The sequence below is a fragment of the Gopherus flavomarginatus genome, chromosome 3, assembly GCF_025201925.1.
Source record: "Gopherus flavomarginatus isolate rGopFla2 chromosome 3, rGopFla2.mat.asm, whole genome shotgun sequence".
In the NCBI taxonomy this organism is placed as follows: Eukaryota; Metazoa; Chordata; order Testudines; family Testudinidae; genus Gopherus; species Gopherus flavomarginatus.
Genome location: NC_066619.1, coordinates 161,216,933 through 161,239,982, shown reverse-complemented (window position 1 = coordinate 161,239,982; position 23,050 = coordinate 161,216,933). Strand labels below are relative to the sequence as shown.

Below are 23,050 nucleotides of genomic sequence, written 5' to 3'. Positions count from 1 at the left end.
GTGTAAAGTGTTGAAGTGTAAAATCAGGAAGTTTCTTACAAAACAGAGTATTAGATAATTTAGTGTTGATTAAAGCACATTTATAAAAACGCTCATAAGAAGAAATGTGAGTATTTAATTAATTTATGATAAAGAATTACTACAGTCACTAAATAACTAAGCTTGGCAGAATTATATATTTTTGATGGATAATATCAATGTTTATTTTTAAGCTTTTAAAATGTTCATCTATTTACATTTTCACAGTTGTGCAAAATTATGGGGTTTAAGAATATTTGTCTATTTCTATTGATTTAAATTCACAGTCACAGGAAGTTACGTGGGGATATCAGACAATAGTTATTTAATGACAACAGATCTTGAGATTCAAAAAAAGCTTTATAACCACTACAATAAATGGTCTGCATCACATGTGAAAATATACAAAGTAAATGTCCTTACACCACACTCGAAGTTCTCAAGCAGCATTTTTCTTACTTTGACGATCTGTAAATGTTGGTCTTATCCTAAACCTACAAGGGTATGTCTACACCGCGTTTTGGAACCCATGGGAGTGAGTCTCCCAGTCCCAGTCAACAGACTGGGGCACAGGGGCTTACACTCATGCTCTAAAAATAGCTGCACAGACAGCACTTGGAAGTTGTGACTCAGGCTGAAGCTCAGGCTCTGAAACCTAGGAAGATCCAGTGTTTTTAGATTTTTCTTTGTTCTCAGTATTTCTGTTTTTCACAGTTATTGATGTTTTATACCATATACCTAATAAATCAGGTGAAGGTATAACCAGAGTTCTTGACTCAAAATAGTTGCACACTAGTAAAATAACCAAATAGCTCCTAGGTCTCACAGTCCACTTCGTGAAAAGCACAGTTCAATCTATTCTGTGGGTACTCACATCAAGATCCTTGCTGATTAATCCTAGAACCACGTCGATACAAATAAGTGTCCCTGAACGTCCAATGCCTGCACTGCAGTGAGTGATGATAGGTCCCGATTTATGGATGTGCCTCATGTAGGAGATGAAAGTGAGCAGGTCGTTTGGTTGAGATGGTGTGTCATGGTCTGGCCAGGCCGTGAAATTCAGATGAGAAACACGCCGTAATTCACCAGTCTAAGGTTTTAAAAGAGACAGAACAAATACATACCGAAATGGCAAAGCAGACTGGCAGAACTTGCAAGACTTGCCTAAGAACATTCTGTAGCCAAACATCCCACTGTAAAGGGAGACTTGCCAATTAACTTGCCAACATTTAAGTTTTGTGAACAGAACAGTTTTTACAATGGCTTACACGATTATAATTGTGAATTTGTTTGAATGTCAACCTTTCCCTGCCATGTGTGGAAAATAAGCCTGATGAAAGTGTATTAGAACTCGAGAGCAAAAGGACATGGACTATGAATAACAGTGAAAGTGATCAGTTTAGTTTCATTGTCCTAGCTGCACTGCTAGCACAAAGTCATTCATCGAGTAAATTGTCTTACAAATGGATTTAATTGTAATAAATCTTTCTGTTTCTAAATCTAAGGCATTATCAGTAATGCATATATCGGGCCATGTCCTGACCTTCTGTTACAGGGGCACATTAGCATTGTGAGGTGATGTGCTTGAGCAGTGCATAAATGCTACCTGCTGAAAAGGTCTCAAGCTAGCTTATGCAGAATTTTATTCCAGTGGTGGAAGAAGCTGCTCACTCAAATTCCTACATGGAAGAAGAGTGGCCCAATCATAATAGTCAAAAGAAATAAGGATAAAAAAGATTAAAAAAAAAAAAGTAATCCTGTGGTTTTTCCAGGATGCAGATGGAAGGGATCCATGCCAAACAAACAAAAAAGGAACCTGCCCAATCTCCCCAGAAATCCACAGAGTGTGTAGAATGACTTGATTTCCTTACTTGTATATCTTCTAGCTCCAGCACTCTAATGACAAAGCCTTTCAGCTGTTGCAGTCTCACAAGGGCCAGCCGGAGTCTGTCATTGACCATGATAGTTTTGCCAAGGACATCGGGCCAGTAACGCTGGCATTTTATCTTTTCTCCTTCTACTTCCTGGGTCATCATGGCTATTACAGTACACTTTTGTTCCCAAGTCATTTGCCAGAAGTCTGCTACTGTAGTAGGGAGTGGTCCTTGACATGCAATGTAGACAAATTCTTCATTCCCCACCGGCATTCTTATGAAGCTGGCATTGATGTATCCAGCTTCAGTTCCTAGGGGCACTCTGGTGGTATCATCTGCAATCCCAAAATAGAAAACATATTTTAATTATGTATGTCCATACTAGGACTGTCACATGATTAAAAAAATTTAATCGTGATTAATCGCGTGGTTAAAAAAATGTATCGTGATTAATACACAAATAATCTCACTGTTAAACAATAATAGAATACCATTTATTTAAATATTTTTGGATGTTTTTCTACGTTTTAAAATATATTGATTTCAGTTGCAACACAGAATACAAAGTGTACAGTGCTCACTTTATATTTATTTTTGATTACAAGTATTTGCACCGTAAAAAACAAAAAATAGTATTTTCCAATTCACCTAATAGAAGTACTGTAGTGCAGTCTCTTTAGCATAAAAGTTGAACTTAGAAATGTATAATTATGTACAAAAAAAAACTGCATCCAATAATAAAACAGTGTAAAACTTTAGAACCTACAAGTCCACTCAGTCCTACTTCAGCCAATCACTTAGATGAACAAGTTTGGTTACAATTTGCAGGAGATAATGCTGCTCACTTCTTGTTTACAATCTCACCTGAAAGTGAGAACAAGTGTTTGCGTGACACTGTTGTAGCTGGCATCTCAAGATATTTATGTGCCAGATGCCCTGAAGATTCATATGTCCCTTTATGCTTCAACTACCATTCCAGAATACATACGTCCATGCTGGTGATGGGTTCTGCTCGATAATGATCCAAAGCAGAGCAGACAGATGCACGTTCATTTTCATCATCTGAGTCAGATGCCCCCAGCAGAAAGTTGATTTTCTTTTTTGGTGGTTCAGGTTCTATAGTTTCTGCATGGGAGTGCTGCTCTTTTAAGAGATCTGAAAGCATGCTCCACCCCTTGTCCCTCTCAGATTCTGGAAGGCACTTCAGATTTTTAAACCTTGGGTCGAGTGCTGTATCTATCCTTAAAAAACTCATATTGGTACCTTCTTTGCGTTTTGTCAAATCTGCTGTGAAAGTGTTCTAAAATGAACATGTGCTGGGTCATCATCCAAGACTGCTATGACATGAAATATATGGCAGAATGCAGGTAAAACAGAGCAGGGGACATAAAATTCTCCCAAAAGGAGTTCTGTCACAAATTTAATTAAAATATTTTTTAACGATCATCATCAGCATGGAAGCATGTCCTCTGGAATGGTTGCCGAAGCATGAAGGAGCTTACGAATGTTTAGCATATCTAGCACGTAAATACCTTGCAACTCTGGCTACAAAAGTGCCAGGCAGACGCCTGTTCTCACTTTCACGTAACGTAAACAAGAAGCAGGCAGCATTATCTCCTGTAAATGTAAACTTGTTTGTCTTAGCAATTAGCTGAACAAGAAATAGGACTGAGTGGACTTGTAGGCTCTAAAGTTTTACATTGTTTTGTTTATGAGTGCAGTTACGTAAAAAAAAAATCTACATCTGTAAGTTGCACTTTCACGATAAAGGGATTGCACTACAGTACTTGTATGAAGTGAATTCAAAAATACTATTTCTTTTTTTGATCATTTTTACAGTGCAAATATTTGTAATACAAATGTACACTTTGTATTCTGTTGTAATAGAAATCAATATATTTGAAAATGTAGAAAAACATCCAAAATATTTAATAAATGTAAATTGGTATTCTATTGTTATAAATGTGATTAATCACGATTAATTTTTTTTAATCACAGTTCATTTTTTTGAGCTAATCGTGTGAGTTAACTGATTAATCAACAGCCCTAGTCCATACACCCATAATTAAACCCAGGTCCTGTAAATAGTTATGCAGTACTTTTCATCTCACAAATATTAATGAATTCTCAAAATATCCTATTTGAAGAAAGTATTAACCCCACATCACATAAGGAAAAAGCGGCAGCGAGGTTAAGAATCCGATGATCAGAGGTGCAGAGCCCTCGCAGTTGCCACAGACAAGAACTGGAGTTTTGGCCTTTCAGCACTCCTAGAAATCAGGCTCTAGGAGTATGTTTACACTCTGAGCTGGGGGTGTGATTCCCAGCTGCAGGAAACATACTCACACTAGCACTTATTGAGCTAGATCACTAAAATGAGACTGTAGCCGCAGCAGTGCAAGCAGCGAGATGGGCTAGCTGCCCCAAGTTTATGCCCATCAGCTTGCCCCTCTCGCTGGCACAGCTATGAGCTCTCACAGATATGTCTCCTCAAGCTGGGAATCACACCCCCAGCTCAAACTGTAGACGTACCCATAGTGCCTTACCCACGGCTTCAGAGACTCTTTGTTGGAGCAGAAATTAGAACTCAAGACTTTCTGGCTCCCAGTTCTAGACTCAGACTTCATGCCTCATGCACATGTAACTAACAGAATATAAGCATAATTCTTTTATAGTGAGATCGAGACAGTGTATTAATATTAATTATTATACCTTTGTCACTCCAGATTTACAATGGTATAACTAAGAGCACGAGCTGCCCTCCTAGGTATATGTCTATTGTGTGTGACAAACAGGATCAGCTGCATAAATAGAATTAATGTTTTACATGAGAGTGGCGGGAAAGAATGGGAGACATAAAATAACAAGCAGATGCACTCATTTAATGATTTTCATCCACAGATCTCAAAGTGCTTTAAAAGGGTGGGCAAGCAGCATTATCTCTCTGTTACAGATAGGGACAACAGATGCAAAGAGGTTTAATGGTTTGTCCAGTCACACAGTAACTCAACAGAATTGGGAACAGGAATCAGGACTTACCAGTCTGATGTCAAATCCACCAGACCACACTGCCTTTCTGGTTAAATCAACATAAAAGTTTAATATCAGATTACATAGGACTTACAGGGAAGTATATTTTTATATCTGTTCTTCCTCCTGTTTTCCTTAGTTTGTCCAACCAAACACTGATCCAAAGGCTTTAAGTCTTGAAGGTTCTATAAACAGATAGTGAGCTCATATTAATAACTGCTGGGATAAACAAAATGCCATCAATTTTTAACTGTTAAGTGATTAACAGTATCTATCAGAAACATATAGAAATGATGCACTATAGGTTCATAGATTCCAAGGCCAAAGGGACCGCTGTGATCATCTAGTCTGACCTCCTGTATAATACAGGCCATAGAATTTCCCCCAAATAATTCCTTTTGAACTAGAGAATATCTTTTTTTAAAAACATCCAATCTTGACTTTAAAATTGCCAGTGATGGAGAATCCACCTTGGCCCTTTGTAAACTGTTCTAATGGTTAATTAACCACACTATTAAAAACGTACACCTCATTTCTAGTATGAAAGTGTTTAGCTTCAACTTCCTGCCATTGGATCTTGCTATACCTTTCTCTGCTAAACTGAAGAACCCATTATCAAGTATTAGTTCCTCATGTAGTTACAATTCAGTCACATCACATGGGAGTAAGACATTCAGCCTTGCAAAAAAACAAAAAACAAAAAAAAAACCACAACAAAAACCCCAACTATCTTCTTGTAATTACTTTGTAATCTTGTTCTGGAAGTTTTAACATAGTTGGTAACATAATAACAACTTTAACAAGAGTAGAGATTCATGTTTTCATCAGGAGAGCTGGATTTTGCAGAGGTCATTACATTTTCCATGTCCTTTCAGCTTAAGTGCTGGTTTAAGAAATATTATTTATTAATTATTATTATTATTAATGGATTTGATGAAATGGGCAAGTCTCAATCACATTTCTAGATCTAAAGCCAATATAGCTCAGTCTAGTTAATGTAGTTAAACTGAAACAGAGGGAGGAAAAGTATTCTTTCCTCCCTTTTGCTTTAGCCATGCAGAATTAAGCCCTACATTTCTACCTGCTTCACACTGCCCTAGTGAAGAGTATTTTCATTGCATGATTCATATTAAAAAGAGTTTTACAAAGGACTGAAAATAGCCTGTGTTTGTTTACCTCAATCTCTTTAGAAGGTACTCCTTGTTCCAGTAGTCCACGTAGCATTCGGATGACTGACTTCAGTTTGGCTCCAGTATATTTGCCTGAAGGAAGCACTCTGACAATTGGGAGTGCAGAGAGCTCTTCATTGGTCACTAAAGGGCAATCTAGCAGCAGAAGATTGATTTATGTGCACATATAAACAGCTAACAGAAAGGACAGCCTATAGCAGGCTACAGTAGAGTGCTATGAAATGAGAGATTTCCCAGGTACCACCACATCCAGTTTTCAGGTTGTCAATTGCTTATTCATATACATATTTCTTATATTTTATAGAAAAGATCACCCATAAGAGATTCATGACATAAACAATCCTTCCAGCATTATCCCTTCACTGGTAATGCTTGCTACTTTTTATCACTATTTTCCCCAGAACTGTATACAGTACAGATCAATTCATGATTAAAAATGTCAACATCTGAGAAACCATGAATGACTAATTTTCATCTTTAATTTCCTTGCAGTCAATACACTGAAATAATTAACAAATGCATTTTTAGCATGGATTCTTGACATATTGTAATTTGCAAGATCAGTTACTCTGCACTTGAGCCAGAGACTTTATATTTAAAAGTGCAAGCTCACACCTTGCAGCTTTTTCTTTAAAACTTCATCTTAAAATGCATTGTAATGGTAAAAGCATAAGATGTGTTAACTGTATTCAAGTTTAAAAAAAAATCTTGGTTTAGAAAGGCAGGTGTCCGTTATTCTTTCAGACACCACACAACTCATTAATAATCCACGTTTCCTTGACAGGAGAGTTAAAAATAGCTTGTGACTACTGAATCATACAAAAATTTTACCAGATGAGTTTATGTATCAGAGGGGTAGCCGTGTTAGTCTAGATCTGTAAAAGCAGCAAAGAATCCTGTGGCACCTTATAGACTAACAGATGTTTTGGAGCATGAGCTTCCGTGGGTGAATACCCACTTCGTCAGATGCATGCATCACCCACGAAAGCTCATGCTCCAAAACGTCTGTTAGTCTATAAGGTGCCACAGGATTCTTTGCTGCTTTTACAGAATAGTTTATGTTCAAGTTTATTTTTCCTAAATTAAAAAGCACTTTGAAGCACAGATGCTATAGACACAAGTCTGAATATGACTTGTGAATATGAATTCAGGTAATGGAACATATTCCTGACCATATTCAAGATGTTCAAGATAGACACCCAATTCTGCCACCCTCGCTCGTGTTGCGCAGTATCTTATTCTAGGAGGACTCATAGACTCATAGACTTTAAGGTCAGAAGGGACCATTATGATCATCTAGTCTGACCTCCTGCACAATGCAGGCCACAGAATCTCACCCATCCATTTCTATAACAAATCCCTAACCTATGTCTGAGTTATTGAAGTCTTCAAATTGTGGTTTGAAGACCTCAAGCTGCAGAGAATCCTCCAGCAAGTGACCTGTGCCCCATGCCGCAGAGGAAGGCGAAAAACCTCCAGGGCCTCTGCCAATCTGCCCTGGAGGAAAATTCCTTCCCGACCCCAAATATGGCGATCAGCTAAACCCTGAGCATGTGGGCAAGACTCACCAGCCAGCACCCAGGAAAGAATTCTCTGTAGTAACTCAGATCCCATCCCATCTAACATCCCATCACAGACCACTGGGCATACTTACCTGCCGATAGTCAAAGATCAATTGCTAAATTAACTGCCAATCCCATCATACCATCCCCTCCATAAACTTATCAAGCTTAGTCTTAAAACCAGATATGTCTTTTGCCCCCACTACTCCCTTTGGAAGGCTGTTCCAGAACTTCACTCCTCTAATGGTTAGAAACCTTCGTCTAATTTCAAGTCTAAACTTCCTAGTGTCCAGTTTATATCCATTTGTTCTTGAGTCCACATTGGTACTAAGCTTAAATAATTCTTCTCCCTCCCTGATATTAATCCCTCTGATATATTTATAAAGAGCAATCATATGCCCCCTCAACATTCTTTTGGTTAGGCTAAACAAGCCAAGCTCTTTGAGTCTCCTTTCATAAGGCAGGTTTTCCATTCCTTGGATCATCCTAGCAGCCCTCTCTGAACCTGTTCCAGTTTGAATTCATCCTTCTTAAACATGGGAGACCAGAACTGCACACAGTATTCCAGATGAGGTCTCACCAGTGCCTTGTACAACGGTACTAACACCTCCTTATCTTTGCTGGAAATACCTCACCTGATGCATCCTAAAATTGCATTAGCTTTTTTAACGGCCATATCACATTGGCGGCTCATAGTCATCCTGTGAGCAACCAATACTCCCAGGTCCTTCTCCTCCTCTGTTACTTCCAACTGGTGTGTCCCCAATTTATAACTAAAATTCTTGTTATTAATCCCTAAATGCATGACCTTGCACTTTTTACTATTAAATTTCATCCAATAAGTAGGTCCATTGACTTCAGTAAAGATGGCAAAATCAGGGTGAAGTAATGAGGAAAATGCCGTGTATTTAGGGTGTGGAGTCAGCACTCAATAGATGCCTACAGGATTTCAGTCTAATTGCACATTTCACCATATGCCATTGCAGCTTTCATAAAACAGATATTACGGAAGAAATTGGCTGCAGTTCTGACTATGGCCCAATTCTGCAATCCCTCGTTCAGACGAGCATTCAGTGAATCAGTGGGGTTACTCCCTTGTGTGAAAAAGGGCTTGCAAGCTTGAATTATTATGATCCACTCCTATGAGCTCTTGAGCACCCTGATCTCCCACTGACTGCTCTTTCCAGGACTGGGCCCTTAACAATATCCAGAACATGTTCAAATACATTTCTGACATGATTACATTATTGTAATCCTCATTTTCCATTGGTCGTTCATTTGTTCAAGTCCTTGCCTTTAGCCAGATGTTCCTGATTTATTGATTCAATAGGGAGTTCATCACTTCCCCATGTAATTTCATCTTCATCCGCTTGTCCCACAAGAGGTTGTTGAGGTGACCTAGAAAAGCAAAGAATGTAAAGGTTTCTCATTTCCTAATGGAACAATACATTTCAATTTTAAATATAAATATTTTCTATAGACAAAAGACCCTACAACATATGAGATCCAGAATTAAGTTCGCCCATGGAACTTATATGTATGTATGTGTGTGTATGTGTGTGTGCATGCGCGCATGTTACACATGTAATTTAACATACATACAGACATGTTATACACCCATTCACACACACCAATGACTTTCTAGTGTGATCTGTATCTTTGCAGGACAAAAATGACAATACAAAAATAAACTAAATTTTGAATGTATTTGAGAAAAAACAGCCATTAAATAGTTAAGTTTTATGAAGTTTTACTCATAGCAACACAGTGTAGGCTGCCTTTGTTATATTTTACTTTATGATGTTTGAGTCATGACTGAAGATTCTCTCATTTAAGACTAGCAGGAGAAGAACAGAGGGGGAACCTTTGCTTGTTGTATAAGAACTTAAGTAGCTAAAACATTTCCCCACAAAATATCCAGAGTGCAGATTCCTCACATTCTCAGAGCAGGACATCTCAATCTAGTTTTGCAGGGACCACCATAAGCCTGTCTGGACTTTGGATTAAAGAAGGTGGCAGATACTGCCAGTTTTGATGGTGATTCTGACGGGGACACATTCCCACATGGAAATGTCCGTTCATTCATCAGTTAAATCACTGTCAGAAAGAAACAACTTTCAAACACTACTGTCCTGGTCTGGATTCAAACCAGCTTTCGACAGATGAAAAGTTGTCCTTTGGGATCAGTAAGTTTTGGGAAAAGAGGAAGGAGCGGAGGCAACTGGGGGACTATGCAAGTCCAGATCTGAATACTTTTTAATCCTAATTATGTTCCAGTAGTTGAGTAGCAAAATAGAGTCCAACAGCAAATTTGTACTGTTTATAATTCACAACAGATGTTCTTGAATACCCTCACTTGACATCAAGTTCTACAGCACTAAATAATATCACGACCTCTCAGATAACATGAACAGACCACAAAGCCATCCTATATCAACATGTCAACAGACAGATAGGGTTTGTGGTTTGTTTGTGCTTTATCTCCCCTTATTTCACCGAGCTGTAAAAATTACATTTCTCTTAAATTCCACTTAAAAATCTCACCTTTCAGGCATTACTTTGTCTTCACAATGTTCTTCACAGCCATTTATTTGTGTCGGCTAGTGAAGGAAGCAAAGTATAGTGAGTTATGTTGGAAGGGGACTGTACAACAATCATACTTTTATCTTATAAACTAAAACAAAGTTAACAGGTAAATTTAATATTTGTGCAGGGTACCACACTGAAAGCATTACGCACTGACAATCTCTATTCTTCCAGGAAATCCACCTAATCACAAAACCCCCAAACATTCAGCCTCTGCACTGGGGAACGTGGAGCAGCCGGACAGGTAAAATCATATCCCAGCCTAGAGCCCACCCCCGGCTCTTCCTCCAGCTTCAGTCTCTCTGTGCTAGTAATGTTGGTTAGGGGTTGTTTTTTTTTGCCAAAAACCCTAGTGTGTGTACATCTTATTTTGTCCGAAGAACTGGTATACTTTATACTGGGGAAAACACTTTTGGTGATATAAGCTGCATCTAGACTAGGAGGGTTCGCCAGTATAACTATAGTGAAGACTAGGACTAGGAAGGAGCCTGGCTCTAGTCCTACACATAGGCAAATGTTCAGCATGTTCACTTCTGAAACAACGCAGAGTTGAAATTCGATTAGGCAGAAAATCTGCTTGTGGCTCTGCTCAACACATAACTCACGTGACAATCCCTTGCCAAGTCAGCCTATACCCGTACCCGTACATCAAACGGAAAGCAAAAGGACAGCGCACCTGTGAGTTTTGCCCCCAAATGAAATATGTCTCATATGCATGAATAGAACTAGAATATTCAAGAGAGGTAAGGAGCTTTTTTATTTTATTTTTGATTAAGAGAGCTCAGGCAGTGTCAGTGTAAAAAATGTCAAGAGTGACTCACAACTGAGACCAGCTTAGCCCAACTGCTGGTGCCTTAGCCAAGAGGAGTCTCCCTTTTTGATCCCCTACAGAGATGTTATAGATCAAGGGTCCTGGTGTTGAGTCACAGTTGTAACTGGGCAGGAAGTACAAACAGTGAGTGTACACTAGATAGGGGTATTCTATTAACTGGATACATTTGCTATGGAGTCTGGACATCTATTGACTGATGCCACACAGAACAACATGGGTAAATGTAGAGTGAAGGGGGTATACAATTTGTTTGTGAACATTAGTTGATATGAGCAGAAAGATGAAGGAGAGGGAGCCTCAGATTTGGACTCTTTATACATACTCTGCAAAATATTTGAAATGCTCTGATTTTTCCTACCCTGCTATGAACTGAGGGAGCTTTCTGGCTAGAATGTAGGAAATAGTATTGTATTGGCATTTTATTATCATTACACTTTAAAAACTGTTGGCTTTCATTGCTTCCTACCAGGAACAGCAAATGTTAATTTTCTGGGTTGTTCTCTTGTGTGATTAATTTATCACAGATTAATTATTGTACAGTATTTCAAAAACTACTTCCATACTCTTGGTTTATAAACACTGTTTTCTGGAGGCCAATCAAATGGCAGTGACAGTTACATTTAAAATGTTGATGAAATTATTTCCACAAATTCAGTGTGATCGAGGGAACGAGAAGTTGATGTAAATAGTCTAGGAAATCGGCAAATAAAGACACTGCCAATATCTTTTCGTTTTACCTCTGCAAAGTCTTCAGGCAAAGATGACCCATCACAGTCCGTGTCTTCAGCTTTTTCTTCTGCCAGCTTCCCATTGGTCTCTAAAGAACCTGCTGGAGAAACACATTGGAAGACAGAGCTACAGAGAGGTGATGTCATGGGTAGATTAAGTGAAAATGCTCTTATTTTCATTCAACTATAAAAAGAAAAGTAGTGCCTGCAGCTAAAAAAACAGAAAAAAAAATGGTTCTCAGGGTACGAGTCCTTGGCCATACATTCATTCTTAATAACTCTTTACTATCAATGCAGACCATAGACTAACGGTAGATTACAGGCCTGATTCTCATTTGAACCAAGGTCCTTTATAGCACTTTGGCAGTGTAAAGAGGCCTTAAAGTGGGCATAAACTACACTAGCACCCAGTTTAAGTTCCCTTTACACTGCTGGAGTGGTGTAAAGGGGTCATAATGTAAATATTAACCAGGCCAGCATACTTCATCATTCTTAGCACAGAATCAAAATTTGGAGTTTGTTAAATGTAGTTTAACTATGTGGTTATTTGCATCAGTGTTGAGCTGATGTACCTACTACTAAAGAATGGCGAGTTCTTAACCCAGCAACATTAATCTAACTCACAGCAGGAGTAAGTCTAAACCTGGATTCTAGTTACTCCCTGTATTAATGAGCCACCATAAAATTGTACATGATAAAATCTGACCTACTTTAGCTATGTCACTGCTGCTACATCTCCCAGATTCAACACACCAGCCGTGCTGCTGTGTACAATGGGCCAGATCCCAGCGGGTGTAATTTTGGCAGTAATGGAACCACACAGTTTTACACCAGCAGAGGCTCTGAGTCTGTAGTTTTAACAGAATGCTAATAGATGAATATAGGCCAGCAAGTTCAGGAAGGAGCAGAGGACAAGGATTAAGTGAGTGAGTGGTGTCTCAAATCTGGTGACCGCAGTAGCAGATACCAGTTTGGTTTAATTCACTGAATTATGTGCAAGCCCCCAGTGATACCTCACACGAGCAATTAGCAACCGCTATTCCACAATCATGCCCATTTCAGTTGACGGTGAGTATTCTGTTGCAAAGACAGAGAGGTGATGAAAAGGGAGCACTGACTCTTGCAGCACTAGGAAGAAAGGAAACTACAACACTGGCTGAAAATTAAAGGAGCAGATTTGCAAATAAAAAAATATTTTATATTTTTCAAAAATTGCAGTCACAATTTTGTAACCATCAGGGATGTAATTTGGATGCCTGACTGCACCTGCAAACCAAGACATTTAAACATCATCAGTTCTACCCACAAACAATTTCAGGTACTAATGCATATCCCAAAAATATTTAAAATAAAGACCTGATTTACGAAATCTGGACTTCACAAAAAGATCCCCTTATTAGATGCACCGTCCTTTTAACCACATCTCTTGGAAAAATTCAGTTTGCAAGCTACTTCCATTCCACACTTTCTGTTAGCTAACCAACAGCCCATTCAGTGTTCATTTCCCGGGATTAGCTTTTTGATGGCTTATGGTACCTGGCAGATGGTCACCTGTGGTTGCATTATTGCGATTTAAGAGGTTCTGGGCTTCCTCGTCTACAACGTTCAACAGATACTGGACAACGTCATTGTGGTCATCCTCATCATAATAGTCATCCTCCAGTATCTCAGTTTCTAGAACAATAAAACAAACAACATGGGGGAAAGAAATATAAAAAGATTAATTCTCATAAAGGAAGTGAATGACAAAAATGGGGCATTCTGTCAAGCAGATAGTCTATATTTTCTATAAGATAATAATACCAATAATTATTGTGACTCTCCTTCCTTGACTATGCTACTGAGTTCAAATTCTGATCCCATTACTCCACTTCTCTTTTTATTGGTAAATAACATGTGTAGGAGAGAATACAGGACCCAAAAAACACATTATAGCAATGAATGTCAAGTTTAAGATATTCAAGAAGTTAGAATTGGCTTTTATTTTGAAATCTCTATTGCCTCCTCTCTCTTGTACTCTTGAACTGAGGAGTACACAGATGTTCAAATCTCTTCTCCTTACCCGAGTGATCACTGTTCTTGGAAAAATCTGATATCTGATTTGTAAAACCACTGGAGGGCATGTTTCTCGAATCAGTGAAGTTCATTAGCCCTTTTGCCTGATGAATGCTGCTTACTGCATTTGCATGAGAAACTCCTGTCATGCTTTCCCCATTAACCTAACAAAACAAAAAGTAGCATGAGTTAGTTTTCTTTTTTAATGGCTTGTTGTTTGTTCCTCTAATACCAGCCCCTTCTAACAAAGCACAGGGTACTATTCAGGAGGCAGACACAGAAATGCAGCCTTTTCATGCCTCCTACTCAATTAAGAAAACATGATTTAATCTTAGCAGTAGTTTATGCTTGACATTTTTTTAAATTGGCAATGTAACTGCACTATAACTTACAAACAAAACTAAGAAAAACAAAAATTAAGTCAGAATGTAAGGGGAACTTCCTGACAGTGGAGATCTATTAGACTGTGGAACAACCTACCAAGAGAGCAGTGTTGCTACAATTACTTTCCTCTTCTTGTCTCTCAGACTGAGGCCTTGTCTACACCACAAAGTTGCAGCGCTGGTGAGGGGGTTACAGCGCTGCAACTTAGGAGGTGTACACATCTGCAGGGCATTACCAGCGCTGCAACTCCCTGTTTGCAGCGCTGGCCGTACACCCGGTCGAACCTCGGGTGTAGAGGATCCAGCGCTGGTGATCCAGCGCTGGTCATCAGATGTAGACACTCACCAGCGTTTTTCTTGACCTCCGTGGAATAAGCAGGTATCCCAGCATACCTGAGGAAGCCTCTCTGGTAATCAAGCAGGTCTCCTTCCCCGCGGTTTGCTCTCGCGTTCCCCGAACCCCCCTGCAAGCAGGTCTCCTTCCCCGCGGTTTGCTCCGGTGTTCCCCGAACCCCCCCGCAAGCAGGTCTCCTTCCCCGCGGTTTGCTCCGGTGTTCCCCGAACCCCCCCGCAAGCAGGTCTCTTTCCCCGCGGTTTGCAGGGGGGTTCGGGGAACGCGAGAGCACACCGCGGGGAAGGAGACCTGCTTGCGGGGGGGTTCGGGGAACACCGGAGCAAACCGCGGGGAAGGAGACCTGCTTGCAGGGGGGTTCGGGGAATACGAGAGCACACCGCGGGGAAGGAGACCTGCTTCCCCGTGGTTTGCTCTTGTGTTCCCCGAACCCCCCTGCAAGCAGGTCTCCTTCCCCGCGGTTTGCTCTTGCGTTCCCCGAACCCCCCTGCAAGCCGCCCAACAGCGCTGCAGTGTGGCCACATCTAACACCACTTGCAGCGCTGGTTGCTGTAAGTGTGGCCACTCTGCAGCGCTGGCCCTATACAACTGTACTAATACAGCTGTAACAACCAGCGCTGCAAAATTGTAGATGTAGACATACCCTGAGTCTATATTACACTGGCAATTGAACCACAAAACATTTGTCTCTCAGATCTGTTAACCCCCATCCTCCCCGAGAGACAGAAGTTTTGCACTACAAGTGCTAGTGTGAACGGCGCGACAAAGCTAAGCTTGCTCATTAGGGGTGGACGTTCTTTGTCAGCAGGAGAGCCGACAAACAGTGGCTACACTGCATGACTTTTAGCAGCACGGCTGTGGCGACACAGCCATGTCACTAAAAGCTGTGTCATGTAGACAGAGCCTAAGAAATAACTGTGAGAGATAGAATACTTCGCATTTATATTGTGTCCTCTATCCAACACTCTCAAACATTAATGATCTTAGCTTCACATCACCTGTACCTCTGTGAGGGAGGTGAGCATTGCCTTCAGTTCTCAGAAGAGAAAACGGAAGCAGAGAGAGATTAAATTACTTGGCCAATGTAACATACAAGCACTGTGAGGCACTAGGAACAGAATCCAGATTTCTGAGTTACAGCCCTGTCTGTGCCTTAGCCACAAGATCAGTCTTCTTTCCTTAAATGAAGTTCTGGGCACTGGAAAAATAATTCCAAAAATGTTTGCACTTATTGATTCAGATCAATGGACAGCGCTGTAGCTGCACAGTTTAAGATACAGAAATTTTGCCTTAGCTGGGGTTGGCTATTGATTGTATCTTTTTCTCTAGTTAATGAAAATTCCTACCAATGGGATTACACGCACCTATTTTATCAGAACTGAATAAAGGAAAATAAAGCAGCTGTGTTAAATATGGTTGCTTTATTTTATTTACCTTGGGGACATAAATATCAGGTGCTGTTTCTGTTTTGCCATAGTGAGCTCCATGGGGATGGCCTAAACAAAAAAGAACAAATCAATAACCTTTTAAATAACAAAATGTTTGTAGTGATCACATGAAAAAAAGTATCAGAGGGGTAGCCATGTTAGTTTGTATCCACAAAACAACAAGAAGTCTAGTGGCACCTTCAAGACTAACAGATTTATTTGGGCATAAGCTTTCCTGGGTAAAAAACCCACCTCTTCAGATTCATGGAGACTCCATGCATCTGAAGAGGTGGGTTTTTAACCCAGGAAAGCTTATGCCCAAATGAATCTGTTAGTCTTGAAAGTGCCACCAGATTCCTCGTTGTTATTATGAAAAACAGTTGTTTGGCAGTAAAGAAAAATATTTATCATTTGCTATGAAATGTTATATACTTCCTTCTGCTGACAGTTATTAAAAAGAATAACTGAAACTAATAGAATCATAGAACAGTGGGGTACTTAACCACACTCATATCTGAATGACATTATTTTAAAATAAAATTATGTTTGTGGAGTTAGGAGAAATAAGAGAAGATAATGGTATAATAAAAAACCAAGTCTCCAAAATGACCATTGTTGATAAACAGTAATACCAATACAATATGAATTATATGGCACCAGATGCAAGCGTGTCAATTTGGAGAAATACTGTAAAGCTCCCACTCTCAAAAGTTTAAAATCTAAGAGCACATCCCTGCAAACACATATCTCTGGACGTAGCGTACACTCAAGTCAATGAGACTGCTTGTAGCAGTGTTTTCAGGACCAAGTTCTAAATAGACAATGTCTAGACAAGAGATGGGGGATATGAAAGAACAAAAATCCAGGGCAAGATATTAACTTCTCTTTTCTCTTTAAATGGGCATTCATTAACAGGGATGTAACCTCATGTTCAGGGTGACTCTAAACCTTTGACGGCCACAAGCTAGGATCACTCCAACTACCCTATTCTATAGATTCCCCCAAAGCTCTGTTATGCGACAATGTTGGAGATTGGATACAAGGCTCAATGGACCTTTGGTCTGACCCAGTCTGACAATTCTTATGTCACACTAGAGTAACATTTTGCAGCTAGAACAGCTCCAAACACACTTTGGATATTAACAAATAAATGAAAATACTGTGGAAAGTGTTATTTGACCATTACAAAATTTAATATCACACTACATTTTTCAGTGGGTAAAAGAGCTGTGTTCTTATTCACTGCCTGACTAGAAACATCTGCATGGAATAGTGTGCACATTCTGAGCTGATTTGTGAATAACAGAAATAGTTATCTTGTATTGTGTGAAACATAGTAAGAAGATTTTGAGTATAATTCTTTTAGTAAACAAAGTGTGTTCAGGTATTATCAAAATTTCCCCATCAATTAAATGGAGACCTTTGGTAGCCTAGAAGAGTATAAAAAACGTATCAAGGATATGAAATTAAAAACACAAGACTAACAAAGGAATAAGGGAAAGCAGAAACTGATTCAACTTTCCTTCTTAGGCAAACTGATATGTAAACAATACCACAGGAAGCACCAAATTGTTTGTATTGTATGTAACAATGCCAATATATCACAAAATCCAATAATTTTCTAAAGATAGTACAGAACACTCCATTATGTTTAAATGGTTTTATTCTATTTCTCAGAATCTGTGAAATTCTGTACTCTCTTATCCATGTCCTTATGCAAAGTGGCTTCTTAAATTTGTTGCAGAAGTTTGGCAAATCTTATTTAAAATAATATCATTTACCCTATTTATGACAGGCTTTTATAGGCAAAAGAAAGATATCACACTTTGGTTGTCATTGATAGAAAGAAACTCATTTGCAGTAAGTAACTAAGAGATCCTTACCATTAGCTTTCATTAACTTTGGACTTGAGCTAACAGAGCCCCTGGACTTTGGAACCAAAGGGTGACCATCTCTGCGATAAGAAGAAACACACTATATTTTTGATTTGTGAAAAGGAACCATATGTAAGTATCTATATGAGGGCAATCTCCTATTGACTATTAGGCCTTAACTATGTCAATCACATTTTCCTTGGAGAGATTTGGAATAAGGTACCAAGAATATTCAATATCCCAATAACAGAAAGGTATTCACCAGATAATATCCTGGTTCACATCTACTTTCAGAAGAGGGAGAAAACTTTACGGGGCTAGGCGCGATCTAGTGTAGACAGGTCTAATCTAGTGGCCTCAGCCTAGGGCTTAAACCTTAGAACTCCTCAGTTCCTGCAGTTCCTCAGCACTTCAGAAAATCAAGCTTTAGGTGCCTGAAAGTTAGGCACACAATAGTAGTGGAAACTTGGTCATTTCTCTACCTCAGTTGCCCCATCTATAAAGTAGGGATAGCAATACCTATATAGCCACCTCTTCACAGGATTGTTCCAAGGATTAAATTATTGCTAGTAAAGAGTTCTGAAATGAAAGGATCAAGGATGCAGTTGCTCTGTGCCACCCTGGTAGCATAATCTGAGCCTACAGCCAGGTTTGCTGTGCCAGGGAGGATTGCTCCAGTGCACAAACATAAACCTAGGGAGGCACAGAGCCAATGTGTGATCTCTTACACCACTCCCCTTCCTGGCTGCTGATGTAGTAGGGGAAAGGTGTGACTGGGACACCCCTGAACTAGGTCAATCTTCATTTGCAATTCCAGTACTCTGTGTGTATCTCTACACTGCAGCTGGGAGTGAGCCTAACAACCCAGGCAGATCAACTTGTGCAAGCAGGGCTTGAATTAGTGGCTTAAAAATAGCAGTGTGGATGTGGTGGCTCAGGCTTTCAAGCCCACCAGACCCCCTAGACTTGAGAATCTGAAATCCAGCCCAAAATGCAGCTATTTATAACATACTAGCTTGAGCCGTGCTACTGCAAGTCTGTCTGTCTGGGCTGGGAGGCTCACTCCAGTTGGTACAACTTTTGGAAAAAAAAGAAAAATGTTGACAAATTTGACAACTTTTTCCAAAACAATCTGGTTTTTTTTTAAAAGGCACTTTGATCCACTTAACTTATTACTAAGGCTAAGATTTTGTCATGGTTATTTTTAGTAAGTCAGGGACAGGTCACGGGCCATAAACAAAAATTCACGAAAGCCTGTGACCTGTCTGTGACTTTTACTAAAAATAATTGTGACAAAATGGGGAGCGGGGGATCACAGTGGATTCCGTGACTTCCAGGACCTCCATGACATCATTGTAGCCTTACTTATTACATACATGTCCTACTCTGCTTATTACATAATGCCCAAACACAAGCTGGGCATATATCAAATTTAGTCTGAGAAAGAATGCCTCGTACGGTGCAATCTGCAGTTGGACAGTTTTATCCTCACTGTGGGCCCAATCTGATGAGATACCGAGCATTCTCAACTCCATTAAGCCAACGGAATTGAGAGGACAGAGCACCCTGAAGGATCAGGCCTTTTAAAAATTGCCATCATCACTCCAATTGATTAGCTATTGTGCCAGGAAAATGCAATTAAGTGGACACAGCTACAACTATGTCAGTTAAAAATCACATGCCAGGATTAGCTTCCAGAGGATACCTTGTAGCTTTCAGCACTACTTTAGGAAGTGACATTTCCAGGGCTCTTCTGGCTTCTTTCAGAGTCATTCCCTGTGTGCTGACTCCATTAATATAATGGATGATATCCAACGTACGGAGACTTTCCTCGTTGGCAGCAACTGATCTTGGCTTTATATCACTAATATACACCACCTGGTAAAAGCTGTCATGACCTCCTGATATAGACAGACCTGTGCAGAAGAAAAAAATCCTCAATTTTTTCTTTTAGTAGTTACGTGTGATTTTTATAGTGGGACCAAGACAGGCATTTCACACAAGGGCAAACGGCCATACAATTTTATATTACCCAGCTCTTCTTTATGGCACGTTAATGTAATATCAGGCAGCAAATGAGGCAACACTGGAATCTTTGGTAACTCCAGAATCCGTCCAACCACTAATCTGACAGTCTTTGGTGCAGCTCGGAGAAAATTGACTGCATCTGTGTGACTCATGTTAGTGACATCCATGTCATTAACCTGTGAAGAGAACAGCAACAGAAAAATCCTCATTATGGTTGCAATTAAAACAGTCAATGATACCAAGAAAATTCAGCTGAAGTCCCTGTTATTTGTATTTCATATTAAATGACAAAATATAACTGTTATAAATGACAGCAACTGCAATCAATGAGGTTATCCATTTCCATGAACAAACCCATTTAATGGAAATAGTAGTAAAGAAACAAATCCTGAACTACTGATGTAAAAATAGTAACTATATTACAAAAAAAGATTTACAATATACCAGTTTCCATAAAATCGAAGAATAAGCTTTTAGCAAGCCACGGCCTGAAAGCCAGACTCAGTCCCTAATCCATATTGGTTTATGATTTTATTCCTTACCTAAGGTTAAAGGTTATTCCACAGGATTTAATGCCCCGATCTAGCAAAGACTGGCTTGCACGCTAAACTCTATGTACTATGAGTGGTCACATTGACTTCAGTGGAATTATTAAGTGCGTGTGTAAATCTTTGCAGGATGGGGGCCTAAGAACGTAATTAAGGACATTCTTGTTCCACAACACTTTACAATGTTAACATTTGCTTCAGTGTACCTGTATTAATAGACTTTTTATGTTCTGTTTACTGGAAGGAGTGTGACAAGAAAATTTATCCAAGCTTAACTGAACAGTTCCTCTCTGACACTAGAAGATCATGATGGTTCCTTTTGACCTTAAAATCCATAAGTATTTTGAAAGGAACCCCTAACTGTAACCTAAAAGATCATATATACTGAGCCCAACCCTATCTACTATTTTTCTATCTGGAAGGATTACACAGATGTTAACAGCAAAAGGTTTAGTGAACATGCGTCAGTCATCTTCCATGTGTTTTATTTTATACTTATATTTAAGTTGGTTCAACAACTGTCATATTATGAATTGCAATACACACCTTTAGTTGTCTGCTTCTCATCCACACATTTGACTCAGCACACCACAGGATCCAGAATTCCTATTTTACTGGTCCAAAATTAGTTTGTTTCCGCTCAATTATCACACAAATCCCTTAATCTTGAGTTGGGTTTCACTCTGAAATTTTACTCATCTCACCTTGATAAGCCGGTCTCCTGGCCGTAGCCTCCCATCACTTTTGGCAGGATCCTGAATAACGTCATGAATGTAACAACCAATGTTATCATTGCCTTTGGTCACTGTAAAGCCCAGGCTGCCCTTTTCTGATTTAGTCATGGTAACATGGAGTTCCACCTCCTATGGGAAAAACAGCATGTTAAATAAACAATCGTCTGGAATGTGGATAAACAGTGTATACTGTATGAAACGTATGGTCATCTGAATAAGCTGCTGCGATTAAAACTGTTTAAGAAAACACACTTTATTAACCAATTTACTTCAATCAAATATAGGTTCTAATCCTGCAAACACTTCTGTACTGAGGTTTATGTATTGCAGGATCAGGGTGATACTGACTACATCAGAGGTGGGCAATAATTTTTGCATGGGGGCCACTCCACGAATTTTGGTAAGTCGCCATGGGCCGCAGATTTCTACTATATTAATGGAGGCTGCACCATGAGAGGAGTTTGGTGCAGGTGGGGGCTCTGGGCTGGGGGTGGGTTTGGGGTGTAGGAGAGGGTGCAGGGTCTGAGAGGGAGTTTGGGTGCAGGAGGGGATTCTGACCTGGGGCAGGGGATTGGGGTGCAGGAGGAGGTGCGGGAGCTGGGAAGGAGTTTGGGTGCAGGAGGGGATTCTGACCTGGGGCAGTGTATTGGTGTGCAGGAGGGAATGCGAGGTGCAGGCTCTGGCCAGGAGGGGCTTACCACAGGTGGCTCCCAGCCGACGGCGCAGCAGGGCTCAGGCAGGCTGCCTGCATGCTGTGGCCCCACACCACTCCTGGAAGCGGCTGCGGCTGGCACATCTCTTTTGTGCGCCCCTTGAGGGAAGGAGGCAACGTGTCTCCGTGCGCTGGCCACACCCGTGAGCAATGCCCCTGAAGCTTCCATTGACTGGTTTCCGGCAGGATCACCGTGAGCAGGTTTGGGCCCTGTGCGCCCCCTCCCCTCGTCAGCCCTGGTTTCCGGAGGTGCGCAGAGACATGCCAGCAGCAGCCAGCCACTTCCAGGAGCGGCGTGGGACCATGGCAGGCAGGCAACCTGCCTGAGCACCCCACTGCACCACGGGACTTTTAGTGGCCCGGAGATTGCGAGGGGGCAGCCAAACAGCCCGGCCTCCTGGACAAAAATGTTATATGGGCCGAATTCGGCCCATGGGCTGTATTTTGCCCACCCCTGCAGTACAGCAACTAGAATAAAACTGGGCACGAGAGATGAAGGTGCTCTCCTACAAAAAACTTCAGGTTTCCGTTACTAAGCTGGAGTACTGTATTGTATATCTTGCTATTACACACATGCATGCCTTTTATATTATACATTTGTAATTTACATGCATTTTATATTCTATGTTTATGACTGTGTTTTACTTGCACAGAAATTAACAGAACAAGAAGAAAAGATCAAAAGAAGAGATTAATAGTGTGATGATGCATTTGTGAACGGTGAATTTAGCGTTGACTTTTAAACACCAGAGAATTGCACTGATAGGCTTGTCTAAATGGTGCAGCAATGCGCACAAGAGGAGTGTGATTTCTAAGGTGCACCAATGTTTGGTGCACCAACTGGCCCACATAGACCCTGCAAGCATACAGTAAAAGTTCCCTGTTGTACATTAACATAGTACTGGTTATATGAATATACATTAGGGAACTTCTGATGTGTGCTAGCAGGGTCCCAGTATGCTTTAGAAATCACGCCCCCTTCCATTCCCTGTAACATGCTTGTGTAGGCTAGCCCTTTGTAATGCACAGTGCTCTGGGATGCAGAGAGAAAGACCTGGTCTCTATTTTCAGCAGTTTTTTCACTCTGTGAATTGACAGGGAGCGAGAGAGACGGAGG

General features: G+C 40.3%; 1 protein-coding gene across 9 annotated transcripts in view; it reads right to left on the bottom strand.

Moving 5' to 3' along the window:
- Positions 1–23,050, bottom strand: part of PTPN13 (protein tyrosine phosphatase non-receptor type 13) — a 183,184-nt gene that overhangs the window by 3,110 nt on the left and 157,024 nt on the right. For 5 of the 9 annotated variants that reach the window (XM_050946769.1, XM_050946776.1, XM_050946773.1 and 2 more), the window contains 14 exons: positions 21,192–21,350; positions 19,944–20,115; positions 19,617–19,827; positions 17,921–17,991; positions 16,045–16,106; positions 13,883–14,039; positions 13,357–13,494; positions 11,830–11,921; positions 10,219–10,274; positions 8,969–9,072; positions 6,099–6,247; positions 5,017–5,107; positions 1,890–2,227; positions 893–1,108 (listed from right to left, as the gene is read on the bottom strand). In XM_050946769.1, the coding sequence (XP_050802726.1) occupies positions 893–1,108; positions 1,890–2,227; positions 5,017–5,107; positions 6,099–6,247; positions 8,969–9,072; positions 10,219–10,274; positions 11,830–11,921; positions 13,357–13,494; positions 13,883–14,039; positions 16,045–16,106; positions 17,921–17,991; positions 19,617–19,827; positions 19,944–20,115; positions 21,192–21,350 (2,016 nt within the window). The remainder of the gene's footprint in view (positions 1–892; positions 1,109–1,889; positions 2,228–5,016; positions 5,108–6,098; positions 6,248–8,968; positions 9,073–10,218; positions 10,275–11,829; positions 11,922–13,356; positions 13,495–13,882; positions 14,040–16,044; positions 16,107–17,920; positions 17,992–19,616; positions 19,828–19,943; positions 20,116–21,191; positions 21,351–23,050) is intronic. The other 4 variants (XM_050946772.1, XM_050946779.1, XM_050946774.1 and 1 more) reach the window with 3 other exon arrangements.